At 33.4% G+C, this 20,335-nt stretch overlaps 1 protein-coding gene across 5 annotated transcripts in view; it reads left to right on the forward strand.

The window, feature by feature from the left end:
* LOC149907196 (uncharacterized protein CG43867) overlaps positions 1 to 20,335 on the forward strand; it is a 245,344-nt gene that overhangs the window by 59,618 nt on the left and 165,391 nt on the right. For all 5 annotated transcript variants that reach the window (XM_090103576.1, XM_090103571.1, XM_090103572.1 and 2 more), the window contains exon 3: positions 470 to 626. In XM_090103576.1, the coding sequence (XP_089959702.1) occupies positions 470 to 626 (157 nt within the window). The remainder of the gene's footprint in view (positions 1 to 469; positions 627 to 20,335) is intronic.

The raw sequence follows: 20,335 nt of genomic DNA on the forward strand, positions 1-20,335 counted from the left end.
TTTTTAAACTAGAAATTCTACAATGTTATTTCAGTTATTTCCTTTGTCGTAGTACAGAGTCTTTTAGTTCTAATTCAATGTTAGCATAATCATTACTTGGATAACTCACAAAAACTCTTACTACAGTATTACCACTTTTTTACTAATATTATAAAGCTGAGTTTGTTTGCTTGAATGCGCTAATCTCAGGAACTGCTGGTCCGATTTGAAAAATTCTTTCCGCGGGACAAAACTAATAAAAAAATAATAATCTAGAACACGTACGATAAAACTAATATATGTATAGAGATTGTACCTTCTCAATCTTAAACATGTATTCATCTAAGCGTTTTTGAATCGTCAAAATACATAACTTAATATTTACCACTGGTTAGGAGGGCAGTTTCTACAGAGAAGAGCTCAAAAGAAACTCCGTAATTAATAAAAATATGTACGTACCAAAAAGCGTTATAACATTTTCTTGTTACAGACCTTTCGCCCATTCCTCTCGCCTGGATCCCATGGAGTATGAACTAGCTGCAACCGAAGACTCAGTGAACTGGCAGGAGAGATGCCTTGAACTGCAGCTCGAGTTGCACAGGAGTCGGCATCAAGCGACGCGCGTGAGGGACATGTTGAGAGATAAGGTAAGTTTTATATGTATAAAATATGTACGGGTATTCTCTTGTTTGATTTTACGCGAGTAACTACTATACATGTAGAAATTAAAGACAAATGGAAATTAAACGCGTTTTATTCCTTATATTATTAACTTAGTATTGCACAGTGCACACCTTGCAGCAAGCGTGGTCACGGGCAGACTAAGATATTGTATGTCGTGACGGTCATACAAAAGTTGTTATTCGTAAACTACCTTCACCTATTTCTAAATATATACGGGTGGATTCAATATAAGGATGATGTTCCTCTCTCACCATCACATTAGAACGAACGGATAAGAAGCCGATGTTTTAGTTTTTTTTAAGATAATTTATATATCTGATTGATATGGAGTACTGTAGTTATTTAAGAATCTTTATTGTTATTTTTATAGAGATCTCAATTTATTAAGACACACGTTTATTATTTTCTAATATAAATAGTTTAAGACAGGTATAAAACGCAAATTTGCGCATTCGGATGTAGATTTGAAGCTCGTCGCGTCGCGCGCGGCGCGTCGCTACGTTGAAGTGAAAGACAAGAGTTTGAATCCCGACCCACGACAATTTTCATGGTTGTAATATATTCTTCAAAAACAATAATGCATTACTTCTTTTAAATACAAAATTAAAATCATTAAATTAATAAAATATGTAATGCTATATTTACTGTCTTATTATTATGTATTATGTCTCGAATAAAACAAAAAATGTCAGTACATTTTATTTCTATCCTTTTTTAGTATATTTCTACGCCATTACTATGTAAGTACTATCGTCAGTGGACTGTATCTAATTATATGATGTGGAGGACGCAGTGTACGTTCGTTCGACTAGAAGACTTGAAAACAATGTACATTATACAATTTGAAAGGTTACATTGTTACAAATATTCTTTTATAGAAATGTAGATGTCAAAAACTGTTTTTTATTTGTTAATTTTTGAAAGCAAGTGATTATTTTTCAATTTATTAACAAAAACACCGGTGTCAGTTTGACTTATGGATGTTTAGAACAAAGGCATTAATTTGTTTTATAGCAGCATAGTAATTAGTAACTGTTAGGCCCTTCGCTCATGGAGCTACTCAAAAAGAACTAGTCACAAACTCAAATTACTAACGAGTTGCCTGAGCGTTACAGCCCATACATGTTCTATGGAGATTCGCACACGACGCGACTAGTTACTAACTGGTCGGTAACGCGTTAGCAACCAATCACGCGCGACGCGTCGTGCCGGTCTCCACGCTACTGGTTTCCCGAGTTTCTTTGTTTTTGATGATAAAAATGAACGAGCAAATAACAGAAGTGACTGAAACCTTATAACTTGAGTAGCGTTGTATGCGAGATACAATTTGTAACTGGTTTGTAATCGTAATTTCTGATTAGTTCAGTCATTTTTGAGTTGCTCCATGAGCGAAGGGCCTTATAGTGTTCGTTTATTTACAATTTTAAAGTTAATAAGCGTATCGAATGATTCATATGATATTATTCCATATTTGTACTTGTACGAAGTAAAGAATAAAAATGTAAAAAGTTCTTATAAAGCCTCAAAGTAAAACTATTGTAAAGCCCTTTCATTACACTCTATTAATACCTAATCAATAGAGTAGATATTCAGAGAGGAATAAGTTCATAATTACTAAAGTCTAGCTCCTTTCATCTCTAGAAGTTATTAATTCTCTAGACGGCGAAACAAACCCTTTTTAATTAACACCATTCGCAAGAAATTATCGATTTGACGATTCCAATCGCTAAATATCTGCGAAGAGCTTACGGAACTTTTAATTAAGTGGAGTTTAATTCGTTTGCCAATTTAAGTTTAACAATTGTCAACATTGGATCGGATTTACGATTTATCGATTGGCTATCGCGATTTTTGTCTCAAAGAGTTTTAAGTGGGTCAACGGTAGATTTATCGGAGCGAATTTACCTTTTTATGTTAGTTAGAGATAATAAATGAAATAAAATAAAGCCTATGTTTTACAGTAAAGATACAGATTTCTAATGGTAATTTATTCTCTCTTTATAATATTAGTAAAGATAATATAAATACTAAACTACATAAACTAATTAACAATCAATAGAATTTGTCCAACTCGCGTAATGTGAAAGCGCGATTAATTACGAAATTAGTAATCGAGTTTTGACTAATTGTTCATTCGAATCCATTTGTATTCAATATTTTGTGCACACCTAAAATGTATTTCGACATGAAAATATATTTTTTAAACATCGTTTGTGTCATGGCGGCGACCGAAACGTTTGAGCTGTCAATCATGCAATGAAATTTTTTTAATCTCTTAAAATCAGATCAATCACTTATACTAACGTGTTCTACATTTCAAAATAATTAAAATAAAGTATCTCATTCTGTTTAGTTATATTATTTCACGAATCAATTCACCTATATTCGTTCCATACGCTTTTTGAGAAAATATATCGAAAACTTAAATATGACAGTTTGGCTATTTGACGCTCCTTTGCATGTACGTTGGCAATACTGAAAGTTAAAACTCTTAAAATTTTCAACTTAAAACTTATAATGGACGTATCTGAGAGTTGGTAAGTTGTAACATGTGGAAATATGGAAAATTATCGTTCATGCATCGTTTAGTGAACCAACTTATAGTTTGATATTGGTTTTCAATATAATCCCTTAGAAAACGTTAAATGCGAGATGTTATTAATACTACTTTTAGGAATCTAAGTAAGTAAGCTAATTAAATGATATCTTTGGCATCAATCATGAAAAAAGAACTTATTTATTCAATTATTACAAACGTCAGTTTCATTAATTTTAACATTTTTGAGTTATCTGCCTAGTTTGCCACGGTAAAAAAAAATATCGAATTTATCTATGATGACGATTTATGTGTGATCTACTGAGAGATATTATAATATTATCATCCTTATCACTTATGTCCTTAAAATAATATTCTGTGACAAAAAATAGTTTTTCATTAATCCAGTTATACCTACTAGGAATTTCGATGTCACAGTCTTTTCAGCTTTTTACGAGATTACTCCGAGCTTTTAAAGAAATATTTTACTAAAAATGTTTCTCATAGTTTAACAGGTTTTTTCGATTATATAAAACAGATCAAAAGTAATGAAATAAAAGAAATACATAGTACCTATACATATATTGTATTGTACAAATCAATCTTTATGCGACGTGTTAAAATGTACTGCATGCTTTCGATATCTGCGCCACTATTATTCAAAGTTTGAAACATATTTTCCAATAAATTTATGTTAAAAACTGCTCTATTTCAACACGTGTGACATAGATTAGCAACGGACAGAGACTAATGTTAGATATTTTAACTCTATGACCGGGTTTTATGGCGCTCAATTTGTTCTAAATTTAAAAAGAAACAGAATAAAAAGGGATCGATCAAAATTTCGAATGTTTAGTTTAGTCGCGTTGCACGTTAACAAATTGCCGTACCTCGCACGTGTGGCGTAGATTAGTGGGAGTTAGAGACTGACTTTAAAAATTTTATGAGCGACATTAATTTATAAATACTCGCGATCAAATAGAAATTTAATAAAATGTTCCATGGCAAATGTAAAATATATTTATTTAAACTTACGGTAAAAGTTTTGTTAATAGCGTGATTTGAATTTTTTTTTGATTTTATAATAGTACCTACACGTACTGTGAACATTGATTTATAATTAATCTAGCTTTCCGCCCGCGGCTTCGCCCGCGCAGTCAAAGAAAAACCCGCATAGTTCCCGTTCCCGTGGGATTTCCGGGATTGCGTCATTTTCCCGGAATAAAAAGTAGCCTATGTCCTTTCTCGGGTATCAAAATATCTCCATACCAAATTTCATGCAAATTGGTACAGTAGTTCAGGCGTGATTGAGTAACAGACAGACAGACAGAGTTACTTTCGCATTTATAATATTAAGTATGGATTCATGTAAAATGAGTGTAATCGAGAGTAAATAATAACTATAAATTATAGCAAAATATAAAGATATGAAATATATTTAAAAGCTAGAAACCTTTTTTTCGTCACATATTATGATTTGATGATGAAAATCTCAAAAAATTCTTAAGAACTTGTGATTGTGAAAGCTTTGTAGTTTTAATGCTCAATATCATCTACGCTGTGATCGTTGTGTCACTTATTGCTGTAAACATTTTTTTTAAGAACTAGACGTGAATTTTTATTTCTGCAAATCTCAAGTACTTATTTTACAGTCTCTGTTCCCACCTACTCTACCCAAATCTCAATAGGGCGATAGATCTTGTAGCGGCGCTTGCAGCATCAATAAATCAATCGGGCCCAAATAGTTGCGGAGTAAAACAAATATTTTAGCCCACGATGATCACATACAGATATTACGTGTCTTCGATGATTTACGTATTCATATTGTAGGCTGCTTTTGTTTTTTTTTGTTTGTTTTGACGTTTCACTTGGAGTTTCTATGAGGGCAGGAAATATTTATTATTTATTTATTTTATTTATTTTATACACTTTATTGTGCTGCCAACATAACAAAAGTGGGTACAATAGGACTTAAACTAGTACAAACAACACAGAGGGCGGCCTTATTACTAACAAGTAATCTCTTCCAGGCAACCAACAGATTGTGTGAAAAACAATATTACTACAGCGGAGGTAGGTAAAAAGTTAAACATAAATAGATGTTACTAAAAATACAGTCATAATATACACACTAAAATAAGATAAAATATACCATACCAAAAGATATAGAATACATATAATAATATAATGCTATAAATAAAATAAATATAATAATATATAAATACACCATAAAAATATAAACATAATATACTATAAAATATACTACAAATACAAAATACTATATCGATTCAAACGCAAGATTTAAAAAGTGGTCACGTATGAGGCTCTTAAATTTAGATAGAGTTTGAGCTTGCCTTATGGGTATAGGTAAGGAATTCCATAGTTTAATGGCCGTAATAATAAAAGAATCACCATAAAAGCGCGTGCGATGGAAAGGTGTGCACAGGACAAGCCTATCCACTGAACGAAGGGAATAGCTTTCACAGTGCAGGAAGTCAAATTTATTTTTAAGGTATGTAGGAGTCTTAGGGTCAAAAAGGACACGATAAAGTAACTGCAAGTAATGCACATTCCGGCGAAAGCGGACTGGGAGCCACTTGAGCTTCTTGCGGAAGGAAGAGACATGGTCGTATTTGCGAAGACCAAATACAAACCGGATACCATAGTTCTGGAGGCGCTCAAGTTTTTCTATCTGCTCGACTGATAAATCAGGAAAGCAAGCATCAGCGTAGTCAATAATAGGAAGGAGAAGGGACTGTGCTAGCATAACTTTGGTCGATATGGGTAAGAAATTACGAAGACGCCGCAATGAACTGGAAGCAGCATAAAATTTCCGACTCAGTTCCTGAATGTGATGCGACCAAGATAGTGTCTGATCCAGGTAGACACCTAAATTTTTGACGTGCTCGCTATAAGGTATGATTTCTCCCCGAATCTGTACAGAAGGCAGTATACCCCAATCAACCTCCGATATTTGGTAAGGACTACCGATAACGATGACCTGGCTTTTCGACGGATTGATTTTTAGGCCAAATTGATCACACCATGTTACTATGTTGGTTAGTTCGTTGTTGATGGAATGAACTGCGTTAGGTAGGTTATCAGGGGTTGATTGCGTGTAGATCTGTAAATCGTCGGCAAACATATGGTAGGGAGAAGTTAATTGAGATGTGAGATTGTTAATAAATATGGCAAATAGGAGAGGTGACAAGACGCCACCCTGTGGCACACCGGCGGGTACTGCACACCAAGATGAATGTTTGTCATCCATCAGGATACGCTGCCGCCGGTCGCCCAGGTAACTTTGAAACCAGTTAAGAACTGTCGATGAAAAGTTAAGAAGTCGTAGCAAACTCAGAAGGATATTGTGATTTACCGTGTTAAAAGCATTGCTAAAATCTAAGAGAGTTAGAACAGTAAGTTGCTTGTTGTCCATACCATGACGAATGTCATCGGTAACTTTAACCAGGGCTGTCGTCGTACTATGACCGGGACGAAAGCCTGACTGATAAGGACTAAGGATGTTATTAGTGTTAAGGAAACTGGTAAGCTGGGAGTGGATAAGACGCTCGAGTACTTTAGAAAGGAATGGTAAGATGGAGATAGGACGAAAATCAGGTAAACTCAAAGGATTAGATTTTTTGGGCATGGGAATGACATGAGCGTCCTTCCAGGAACTAGGAAAAGAACCGGAGGTGACTGAAAAATTAAGGATATGTGTTATGACGGGAATAATGATATCAAGGATAGGAATGATCATATTACGACTGATATGGTCAGTACCAATGGCATTCGATGATATGGACAGGATTGTCTTCTTAACTTCATCTACAGAACTTTTCTTGAAAATAAACGGGGGAAAATCAGGAGTAGAAATGGTAGAAAGATTTTTAACAGTAGAGGCAAGTTGTACATTATGATTAAGAATAGACGAAGAAGCAAAGTGTGAATTTAAATTATCGATATTAATGTTACAAGAAGAAAAGGTGTGGGAGGCTTTACCAACTCCTAGAGATTTTAAAAATTTCCAAATTTTAACAGGGTCGCCGTTCTCGACCGACTTATGGATATGGCGCCTTTGTGCATCCCTACACAATACGTTGCAACGATTACGGATACTTTTATATTTGACCTGTACCTCAGCAGTTTTAGCAGTTTTCAATTTAGACTTGGCACGATGTTTTTTATTTAGGAGCGATTTAAGTTCTGGAGAAAGCCAGGGTGCAGGTGTGTGCTTTTTCTTCACAGGTCTTAATGGTGCATGTTTATCATATAAAGCAAGCATGACATCGTTAAATACGCTCACTTTTAAGTCCATGGTGTCTGCATCATAAACTGCCTGCCAATCACACTCAGAAGCATCCAGTCGAAGTAGATCGTAATCCATACCGGCAAAATTACGCAGCAGGATAGAGGAAGGTTTGAACTTAGGTGGGCGGAGTTTGTAGGATAAGTAGATCAGGTCGTGATAGGAAAAAGCATCAGCAGAACACTGCCCATGCTTGGATACGGAAAGAGGGGAGGAGACAATGATAAGATCAAGAAGGGATGGGCAGCAGCCAGGAGAGAAATGAGTAGGATTAAGTGGGAGTAATTGGAGGTTGTGTGAACAAAGGAGAGAGCATAATTTTTTACTACGGTGGTCATCTTTGAGTAGACATGTATTGAAGTCACCCATAAAAATTATGTGATCGTATTCGGGAGTTAGGTCATCTAGGAGATTCTCAAAGGAAGGGAAGTAATTATTGGTCAGGGAAGGGCTATAGAAAACACCAAGGAGAATTTTGGAGTTAGGTAGTAGGACTTCGATGAGGAGATGTTCAGTGGTGTTATTAGGAGGGGGCTGAGAGGAAGATCGAATCAACTTAAACGGGATGTAAGACCGAAGATAAATCGCGACTCCACCACCGCCTTTGCCAATACGATCATTGCGGATAAGGTTAAAGCCGGGAAGGGAATAATTGGCTGAAGGAAGGGAAGGCTTTAGCCATGATTCGGAGATAAGGATAGCATGGATATTATTTTCTACGAATGATGCAAGCATGTCAGGAAAGTGAGCCGGAATACTCTGTGCATTTATGTGAGTCACGTTAAAATTTTTATGGGCATCATTAAACAAGGAAGAGAGGACAAGGTCGAGAGGAGAGGAAGCACTATGAAAGCTATTCTCATCGCTGTTTAAAAGATCAGAACTACAATCGTGATACTCAGAACTTACGTTTGACATTATATATAAAAAAATAATAATAAATTACTTATAAATATTGATAATATACAAATAATATATATAAAGAAAAACAAATATACCGATAATGATAATAATAAATGAATAAGTTAATACTATAATATACCTAGTACCTTCCGGAATTTAACTATAAAAAAAATAAAAGTATAGTTTAACACAAAACACCAAAAACAATTATTACAATTTAAAACTACTTAAAAAATAAAAAGATTATACAACACATTTACGTAGGAATTTAAACATGGCAAGTAAATGCTTCATAATTATTATTAGACATTTGACACAGAGATAGTTGACATCTATTGACATTTGACATTTACAATTGACAGACCGGTGACAACCGAGAGATTTGTAAACAAAATAATTAAAACTGTAAGAAGGTAGCTTTAATAATTAGAAAAGGTAGGAGGTAAAAGAGTAGAAAGTTATAAAAATTACAAAAGGAAGAAAATTCGACGATAAATACACTATAATAACTGCAGAGCGAATTACAAACGAACAAATTTAACAACGTGAATTACATATCGTTCCGAAACTATTTAGCTTTAACATTAAGCCTCCTAGAACGGGCTACCTTATTGTCCTTGGAGGGAATACTGGATACGGCAGAGGTACCTGGGTTTGGTTTGTCCGGCGCAACCGCAGAAAGAGCTTTAATATCAGCGATACTCTCAACACGATGACGAACGCCCCCGGGTCCGATGACAAATATGTGCCCATTTCTTGTCCAGCACTTAGTTACTCCAAATTGTTCACGAGCAGCCATAAAAACATCATGTCTATTCTTGGTGAGGAATTCAGAGAGAGTGATTCCTGTACCCTTCAGATTTGTTTTCGACGACCAAATGAGCTCCTTATCGGACAAATCACGAAGTTTGATGAGGATTGGACGTGGTTTATTGTCCTTGGGGTTACCGAGCCTGTGGCAGCGACTCACTCCATTGATAGACAAATTAGGCAGCTTCATTTTGGTGGATAATATATTTAAGGTTTGAGAAGTAACATTTTCATCATTATTCTCCGGAACACCATGCAGCAATAGAATCTTCCTTCTACTTCTCATCTCCTGGCTTTCATATAATTTATAAAGACAGTCAATCTGAGTCTGTAGGCATTGCAGTGAGGTGATAACAAAGGAGCGGAAAGCAGTAAAGTCAGATGCCAGTCTAGACGAGGGACTTGCCAAGGAAGTGGTAGTGGATGTTTTTTTAAGATCTTCATTAAATTCAATCATTCTTTTGTTAAACATTTCGGACATCTGTGCCATAGATTCCTTGATGCCTTGTAAATCCATGTTGTCATTCATTCTTAGGATTATAAAAAGTGAGGTCAAGTGAGGTTATGAATGACAAAGTGAAAAACAGTGAAGAATTGATGTTGAGTAGGAGTTTTAGTGATATTTCAGTGGGAGAATGATCCGGTAAGTACGTAGGTGATTTAACACATAATTTATTGTAGTTTTAAAAATAAATACCAATTAAATAGCATGGAGCAAATTAATCGCGTGTGTACTTTTTTACGCCTACCGCCCAAAAAAAAAGTCGGAAGAACCCCTATTATCTGTGGGGTTGAAGTAGCAATAGATAAGACAATTTAAACCTATAGTATTTTTTTGTTCTGTTGATATCCCTATACCTAGATGTAATGTATTGTAACTATAAAATATAGTAATACCTATTACTCAATATATTAAGGCTTTTGTGAAGTTTAACCTCCTATAATTTTGTAAGTATAAAATATCATGAAATAGCTTAAGATTTGATACACATTTTAAATCTTAATATACCTATATAAATCTCGTGTCACAATGTTTGTCCTCAATGGACTCCTAAACCACTTAACCGATTATAATAAAATTCGCACACCATGTGCAGTTCGATCCAACTTGAGAGATAGGATAGGTTTTATCCCGGAAATCCCACGGGAAAGGGAACTATGCGGGGATTTCTCTGAAAACGCGGGCGTAGCCGCGGGCGGAAAGCTAGTATGATATATGTGATTGTACATACATGTGTCTTTATTACATGTGTGTTAGTTACTGCCTCTTCGTTTAAAAACAAAGTTTCATATCCAGTAATCGTTCGTAAAAATCCACGAATACGTAACCGTATAGCAGATATGCTGAATATTCAGTACATTAAAGCCCAATGAACTGAATTTGCAAGTTCAGTGTGGCAGCGCGACAGCTCGGTTATTGTTACAGCATCGAATACTGGGACATACATACATTGTTGTATACATTCAAGTTTACAAAATTCAATGGATATATCTATAGGAGTTACATTTGGAAAGTAATGAAATCTAATACTGATTACATATATACAAATATTATAAAGTTGAAGAGTTGTTTGTTTGTTTGAACGCGCTAATCTCAGGAACTAATGGTCCGATTTGAAAAATTCTTTCGGTGTTAGATAGCTCATTTATAGAGGAAGGCTATATGCTACATATCATCACGCTAAGACCAACAGGAGCGGAGCAATGCGGGTGAAACCGCGGAGCACAGCTAGTTTCTACTTAATAAAGAAAATTTGTAAAATTTTGAATGTATTGTAACTTTACGTTGTTTTCTATTGAAATGGAAATGGAAGAACAATTTGTATGTTGAAAAAAGTAAATTTTACTGTACTTAAACTTAGGTTTTAGCTTTAATTACTATGCGATGATAAGTAAACCTAACTCAATCTAGCATTACTAAAAGCTAATATCCAGATGTTCTATACTAATACTAAAACACTACATGTAGGTATGAGATGTGCTAACCCCAGAACACTGCATGTATAATGTCCCCTTGGCAGTAATATATTTCCCCTAATTACGCTGTTTTCCTCACTATCACTCCATGCAATTGGCTACATTACATGCAGATCTTGCCTCCCTTGCTCTTAATTACGAATTAATGACTTTCCGATAGCGACCAGGACCCTAATTGCAATCATGGTATAGATATACCTGGTTAGAAATAAGGGACAATTACTATGAATAAAAGCATTTGCATCCACTTATATCTACACTAATAGGTATGTTAAAGAAGAAACGATTTGCTAAACACAAGCTTTTCAAAGTTTATGATAATGTCGGTTTAAGAACTAGTTCAAAAATAAAAATAATTCTTACTACGAAGCTAGATGGAGCGACAGCTAATTATCATACTTGGTAGTATTCTATAGAATACGTACAAACTTACAAACTACTGAACCGATTTCAAGAAATTATTTCACTAAAAGATAGTTACATTATGCCCAAGTGACATAATGTCTTTCATCCACGAGAATAGCCGAGAAGAATACCGTTTTTTGTTCACCACAGCAAAACTATAGCGATTTTAAACATTTTTCGTACGAAGTATCTTCTGTTTCCTCATTCAAAGCAAGTTCCTGGCCAGTTTTATTTCAATAATATGTGTCATATGTAGCCTAGAAACTCGTGGTATGTCGTATAATTCTACCCAAATGCCTTCAACCCTTGAATACTAATTGCTGTTAAATTGCTCTGTCCTTCGTCTGTATTATACATGAAGTTCAAATTATATCTTGAAACATTTTCTTTATTGAGGTTTTGAGTTTCTAGTTGAAAACTTTGTTTTACGAGCGCCGTTTAATTTGTAAGGTTAATTTTGAGGATGAATGCTAATTTTACTTATACCTACCAAGGATATACCAGTTATAGAAGTTTAGTTAAGATTAATATCAATATCTATTCTACTAGAAGCTTTAACAGGTTTAATATTCTAAAATTGAGGTTATAATAAGATGTAAATCAAAGATAATAATAAAAAACTACTCTTCTACTACTTCTACTAACTACTACGTAATAGTAATAACAATATATTGTTATATATGTTCAGATTAAGTTTATTTGAATCAGTAGTATTAATAATAGTGTAAACTTACATTTAAAATCTATTAACATCGTATTATCAGTATTGTAAATCAAATGTAGGTACATAATACCTGCTCAATAGATTATTATTTGTTCACAGGTTATGACAAGTCTATGTTAATCATACTAATCCCTCAAGGAGCTTAATTGAGACATTTCCACACTAATGATTGAATACGTAAGGTATGTGAAACTATAATACCAAAGAAAATGACATAACAAAAGATTTCCACAATCGATGACAGCTTTTTCTTCTAAAATAATTAAAACGCGTCCATAGAACCATTTGGTATGTAATTCCGCAATTTTCTTGGAGATATTTCAAAAATCCGAAGGCAAGACAAAAGTTAAAACGGAATAAAAGACGTCAGAACCATCATTACAGGGGTCGCATTCATCTGCCGAATTCAGTCTTGCCCCACTCATTTATTCTTGCAGAACTTTTTTTGCTGTTAACGTGTAAATTAACCGTTCGGGTAAATGACTTTCTACAATGCTGGACAATTTTGTGAGATCATCCGCTTTCAAAACGTTTCGTAAATTACGTACGCTTTGATTGAGAGGGGAATCTATTTCCTCAAGAAAAAGAAGAACTATAGTGGGCTAGACTATAAATTGTCTAATGTAAAGAACCAAAAGTATGTGCATATTATTTTGTTTTGAATCATCAGCCCATTATGTTCCCACTGCAGGGACTGTTCTGCACTGTTCTTTTGAGGTTTCAGGCCATAAGTAATGCACCACGCTGGACAAGTGCGGGTTGTCAGATAGCACATGTCGTCGAACATTTGATTCTTCGATATGCCGGTTTCTAACGATATTTTCATTCACCGATTCACTTCATGTTTATCAATGCCTAATTTATTATAAGGGTCTGTTTTCTATTCTAGCTCCTTCGAGGTAAATGTAATGTGTGTAAAATTAATATTATCATTATTATGTGGCGTGTTTGCTTTAATCAACGGTTAATTTACAAGAACAATAATGGTGTGTACATATTATGCTCAGTAGACCAGTCAATAAACAGCCTAGATTAATTATATAGTTAACTTAGTACTAAAGTATTAACGACTATAATGTTATATTATTTATAAAACATTTAGCCATTATTTTAAAAGAATCTAATGCTTGCAATAAAACATATTATAAACTGTTCGTCAAGTAACTTACCCTACAGAAACATTTATTCATTCAAATAAAATAATACTAAAATCCCTTTTAAATCAGCCTTATATTAAATATTTCATCACCGTGCTTAAAATAAGATAGAATTCCATACTCCGTTGCTTGATAATAATATCTATTACAAAACGTTACAGCCTTCCATTATCAAACATAAGCCAGCCCGAGACCTGATTGAATTAACACAGAACTTTCGGCTCGTCTGACAAATTTATTACTTCCAAATTTTTTCGTCGATCCCCATAAAAAGTTAAACGCGACCAAATTTAATTTCGTTTATCGGTATATTGCTTTTTGTTTCCAATTTCGATGAATTTTTAACGTGTTTTATAAATTCGGCAGTTGTTATCCTTTTTTAATTAAAATTGAAATGTGTATGTTTTGACGTTATCTGTGAAGCTAATGTATCGTGCAATTTGTTTGCGTAAATTGACAAACGATTTAATTTAACGTTTCAAAAATTGAATGCAAATTACTGTTATTGGTGTTTTGTTTCAATTAATACCGTGAATAATTGTAAGTTAATATCAATCAGGGTTTAATTCAAATTCGATTTCAGCATTTATTTTTTGTTTAAGCAAAGGTTTTTGTTTAACAAATGTAAAGGATATTTTCTCATTGATGTCTATAGTCTATACCGTACACCTTCGTAACGGTATAAAAATTAATTTACATATTCCTATAATTTCAAACCTAACAGAATATTACATCTAGTAAATTTACTCCCAACCAAACTTGATTTCAGGCCACGCCAATCATTCGAGCTAAAATTTTCACGACTCGAGTGGCAAGACGGGACGCCATAAAAACGCGTACACCAGGACGGTCATTAAACAAGATCGCTATCATAATTGAATTAAAAATTCCAACACGAAGCTCCCTCAGAATGTGCCCTTACCCTGAGTGTTTCGAAATGAATATTTGTCAGTCCTTATAAGTTCCATGCTCGTTGAAGTTTTGGAGCGGAAAATCGCTCAGGTTTTTGGACATTTTTCCCTGTGCTTTGTTAATTTTATTTCGAAATTTTGCACTTAATACGTAGAAGATAGAGGCCTTGATGATATCTATCTTGTGTATTGTTTTGTTGTTTTCAGTATGCATATGGCAGATTTCAAATATCAACAAGGTTCGTAGTTAAATGATCGTTCGAAATATGCGGGTATAACAAACTAACAAATTTTGGTAGTTACTAGTTAACAAGAAATAATTATATAATATATATTATGCAATATATGCAATATGCGCATACGCATGAGTAGATAAGCATTAGGTATGTCATCATGTAAAAGATTATAGTTTTAGCCTGACTGTACTCGTACCTATGTCATACTATCTACAACCAACGTACAATCACAATGCAGTGTGATCAGTTTTCTTAAATTGATGCCGGATCATAAAATATGAAGTAGGCTTTTACATTAGTTTGATAAAAATTCAATAATAGCAATAACGTTATCGATAATGGCCGGCTTTTACGCGATACGGAAATAGTATAATTCTTAGAAAACGGTTCAGAAGACATAAGTACATAATATAACCTTCCGTATCAACTAATAGCTTATATTGTTTATACTAACAAACATTGGAACAAAATAATTGCTTACCAACGAACACTACAGATGTACAATTCAAATTATTCTGATCGGAAACAACATCCCAGAGCTCTTCGTAACATTTATCGGAACAATGGCGCCGTTTGCTTGTCTTGTCTCGTCAGACAGGTATACCTGCGGGCGAAAGATAACAATGCGTCAATATTGTATAGTTTGACGTAGTTACGGATACTATTTAAATAGCATTGTGACTATTCTAATATGTCTAGAATGTTCTACTGTTTATTTTGATTGAGATCAAATATATGATATTAATAAATGTTATCTAATATATAATTTTCTTGTCGTATTGATTCAACTTGTATTATAAACTTTACGGGAAGCAATGGAATGTATGTAGTTGAATTTGCTACGTAATCACCTATTGGGATTGAAACTTATGTACCTACTAATTTCTTAATATTTAAAGCTTATTAATTAATATTTTATTCCGGAAAACTGCACAAAATGATTTAATCAAGCACAAAGCATATCAGATAATCCCTGAAATTTCATGTTCATTGATTTAGACTTAAGAGGAAAACGTTAACATTGTTTATACAACGATATTCAAACTACTTAAGGTAGGTATATAAAAATCCATACGGTTTCTATTTTAGATTAAGATGTATACCTAATACTCATACAGTTACCGGAGTCAAAATTTAGAGTTACAATATGACATACGTCACTACATGCATGTAAACTTAATTCCACATACCATTAGCTTTATCTTCCTCCGTACGGCATAACGTTTCACTCCACATTTTACATTCCTTTGTAATTTATTGAATCAAAGGTCGTCACCGTTCGCTCTTATGACGTCATTCCATCCAGAACACAATGAACCTCCTGCTTTATTACCTGGAAAGATCGCAGAGCTCAATTAGACTGGTATCACCATATTTTCTTAGAGCAAATTTAGAAGGTATTCAAACGTCTGCAAAATTAAAGTAACTTGGAGAAAAATCTCGTGTTATTTCAGTCTTTTTACATCGTCCGTGCTCGAGACAAAAACAAAAGTGGAAGATTTTAATTGGTGTAGTAATTGGATTTCTGTCTAGAACATATTTTTAGAAAGCCGCGAGTGGAATAGAAGTTTCATTACATGTGTTCGAAATGTGGAATATTTTATAAGTCATTTTAACACCTTAGAAGCAGCCGTAAAGAGACGCCTTTAATTAATTAGTATTTGCTTTATAACAGCAAATAACGAATACTCATTAATAATATTTAATAACAAATTACGACACGCATTGAAAATTAAACGCAACTGAATATCGAAACAGGATTTGACTTTAAAATACTTACCCGAATATTATTAAACGTCTTAAAAATCTTTAAAAAAAACTGTTCTTAATCAGGTATCCATAAAAAATGTTAGTTTACTTATTACAACTAAATACGTAATAAAATCTAGCGTTCTTATTTGCATTTGAAATAAAGTGAAAAACAAAATGGCCGCCTATTATGTCTGGCGCGCGCGCTCCACTACGTTTAAAAAAGAAAAAAAGAAAATACCGCCATACTAAAAATATAATTATAAAATTATTTTACATAATTATTTTTATTATAATTATTACTAATAATCGTTCTAATTGTGCGTTTAAAAATAAATTGAATTCAAAATTAAAATTATTTAAATAATGTTTTTGTTTAATTGACACTAGCGCCATCTAGTTTATTCAGGAAAAGTTGACCGTGTAACATTTAAAAATTTTATTAGAAGTCAAAAATGAATGAAATTTTTTTAGACACCAATTTGAATATAATTTTTAAATAATAATTACTTAACAACTAATATATTAATATCATAATAATTATAACCATGCAAAAATTATCGCTAAAGAAATCTCAAGTCACTGTAATACACTCGAGAACTATAATATTATATTCGGTGGTTCAAGTCTTCACTTTATAAGCACGTAGTCAATATTATACAGATTAACCATGATAAACATAATAATAATATCTATCTGTATTACATTAATTAATTTCATAAACAATTTTCAGTTCCCTGTACAAGATAATGAAGTAGTTAATACTTTGAAATAAGTATACTTACTCAAACACAAACTCCATCTCAAGTTAAACTTTACACTTTACGTTAACACTGTCTTTATAAATTTCTAACTGCAAAAGAAAACTTATAAAATGTTTGAATAGCAGGTAAATATTTAACTACGTAACTGAGTTAAAATTTAAACTGTATTTTACTTGAAGACTGAAATAACCTCGTTGGAAAACATTCGTATTCTGGAGTAATTTAAAACATCTAGCTTTAAGTTTATTTTTTATTTCTGAACGTGAAAAAGTATTCGTGTTTTAATAAATGATGAAACGTGAGAATCACTAGTTGCTTCACTTTTGCGATGTTTAATTTTCGTTTTTAGTTTTTCATCGCGAAATTTTATAAGTGTGCTTGAAACGGTGTTGTTTAATACTTGAGGGTTCTGTGCGTTATTATGTTTTACTTTTTGTATAGACTAGCAATGCCCTGCGGTTTCACTCGCGTAGATAGCGATATCGTGACAGTGAAAAGTCTACTATAGGTCGGACTATAGGTTTAATTTTTAATCACATGAAAATCACCTTCACCCCGTCCCGCACTACGCCTGCTCATTATACCTACTCTTTTCTGTAGATTGATACTTTTAAAAATTCGTTATATCTTTTGAATGGAATATCCATTTTTTTTTATTTAAAAAGTTTTTTGCTGGTATTGAAACAGTCTATAATAAAACATCATTTAATGGGATAAGGATTAATATATGTGTATGGATAACATGGTTTGATTACTGTCGGCACTTCTATTTACTTTGAAAACGTAAAAAAGTTGTTGTAGTAACATAACTACTGAAGATAGATATATGGTATCGCGGACTTTCTTGTAGATATTGATCCATTCTATAATACCGTAGAACATTTTTTTGTTCTATCTTCAATAGATTCCGCAGCGCACGCGATGACAGCATTTTTATTAAGGAATTTTTTACACCTTGGGTTACATTATTGCATTTTTGGTAAGGATCTCTAATTTTTTTGAAAATGCAATATAGCCTATGTTGCTCAGTGAAGATGCAGCTTTCTAATGGTGAAAGAATTTTTGAAATCGGTCCAGTAGTTTATGCGTGAAAACCATACATACATACATACTTACATAATTACAAACTTTTCCTCTTTATAATATTAGTATAGATAACGAACAGTTTACAGACATAATATGAAAGGAATTTAATCGTTTGTGAATGACTGATTTCTATGGTTATTTTTATTTATTTTATACATAATATCATGCACACAGTATATACTAACTATCGTGTTTTTTTTTAAGATTTTTGTTTGTTTCAATTAAATAATACATATTTCCTTACTCATAGCTTTCGAGACAAAACTCACCTTACTGTATCAAGTAAACAGACTGTTATAGCCTATTGATATACCTATTACGAAAGAAAACAAGCTAAGATTACAGATTGAGTTGAAGTTAATCTATCTATCTGTATTTGGTTGTGTGTATTCCTACCATTCACAGTTTATCACAGAATGCCGACCTACAGATTAAGTTGCAGACCTATATGTGTATTCCAATACAATATACAGTTTAGGCTTTACCTGCAAGACCAACAAGGATTACTTATGAACAATAAACGTATCTCTATTTGAGAAGATGGCGTTTATGTAAATAGGGTGCACCAATACAAACGTGCCGCTGCATTAATGACAGAGGGTCCTAATCTCCTGATATTAAACTTACGAGAGTGCTCATAGTCAAGTTGTTTATGAGGAATTTTGAATTTCACAATGTGGGGAGTGCGTGGTGTTGAAATTTGAAGTGGTTAGATGGCTCTTTCTGCTTATTAATGTCTGCGAATATTCGAATTAAATATCTACAGTAGGTACATGTTCCTCTGTTGTTCACTTGATAAACATTCGTTTCTAAATATCATACTCATATTATATTCCGAATGGTTATTTTTGAAATTAACTACAGACCTTTAAGACTTGTATTTAAATATAGTTGTTGGCCCTTCTTCCACATGGGTTTTACTGAATACTTATTGGTAGATAAACTCGATGGTTAACTATAATGAATAAACGCAACGCAACAAAAGCAACTCCTTCTTACTACATAAATAAAGCTGAACCGTAGGCTTTATGTGTGTGAAATAATGTGTAAATTGTACAACAATGCTAAGTATATATTTTGCGAGACAAAATCGACATACTTATTCGTATATAGATAGCTCAAATAAAGCTCTGAGAAGATAGTGCTGACATTCAAATAAGTGCATACCAAGGGGCGTCTCGGAATTCAATAAAGGGTTTACGAGATATCTCCAAAAATACACTTTAAAAAATATGCCGCCTCCAGCAGTTGTAGCTAAACGGTATTTCAATGTAATTTGTAAGATATGTGGTAGATTCCTAGCGGTATATGGGCATCTAATAAGATTTATACGTAGCATTGATATTAGTTTTGGTGAAAGGATTTTTAAAGTGAAACGATAAATTAAAAGTGGTGTTGGTTTTCATGTAAAATATGCGTGGTACGTGAACAAAATATTATGTTTTATTTCAGGACCAGCGAAGTACCTACTTTTTTAAATTTGAATAAACTTGTAGCAAGTAATTTCATGATACAATGAACAGCACATTCGAGAATATTTTTTTTGAATATACCTACGTTTAAATGTTTGTATACCTATATTTTTATGAATCGTAACGTAATATCGTATAACATATCTTTAAAAAAAATATCTGTAACCACATATTCTGTAAACGAATGTTAATAAATAAACGAATGCTATAATGAGGATTTATGTATTAAACATAAATCGTCATTACAATATTATAGAACTCGGGTGTAAAACACCCCCTCTAGTAGTCAATGAAACAAAACACGCTCGCAATACATCAACCAGGTTTTTGGGAGTGCAATCGAAAGTTCCAGACGATTTACGCGGTGCGCCGTGACGGATGAGCATATTAGCGCCATCCATCCCCTGAATAATTTACTGTGCATCTAAGTGCATCAAAAACGTATACCTACCATGGGCGGAAAATGCTTGTGCATGTGATTTTTAGACATTATCGCGCCGAGAAACATTTGTGATATAGATAGAGCGGAGATGTTTGGGACATTTAGAGGTTTTAAGAGTAATGTTCTCTTCGTCATAAAATGTAGAGAATCCTGCTTCGCATTCGTCGTTATTACAAAACAAATTGCTTCAC

This window comes from Colias eurytheme, chromosome 7 (assembly GCF_061535395.1).
Source record: "Colias eurytheme isolate Ceu_HAF_F1 chromosome 7, ilColEury1 Martin Lab GWU primary, whole genome shotgun sequence".
NCBI classification, from domain to species: Eukaryota; Metazoa; Arthropoda; class Insecta; order Lepidoptera; family Pieridae; genus Colias; species Colias eurytheme.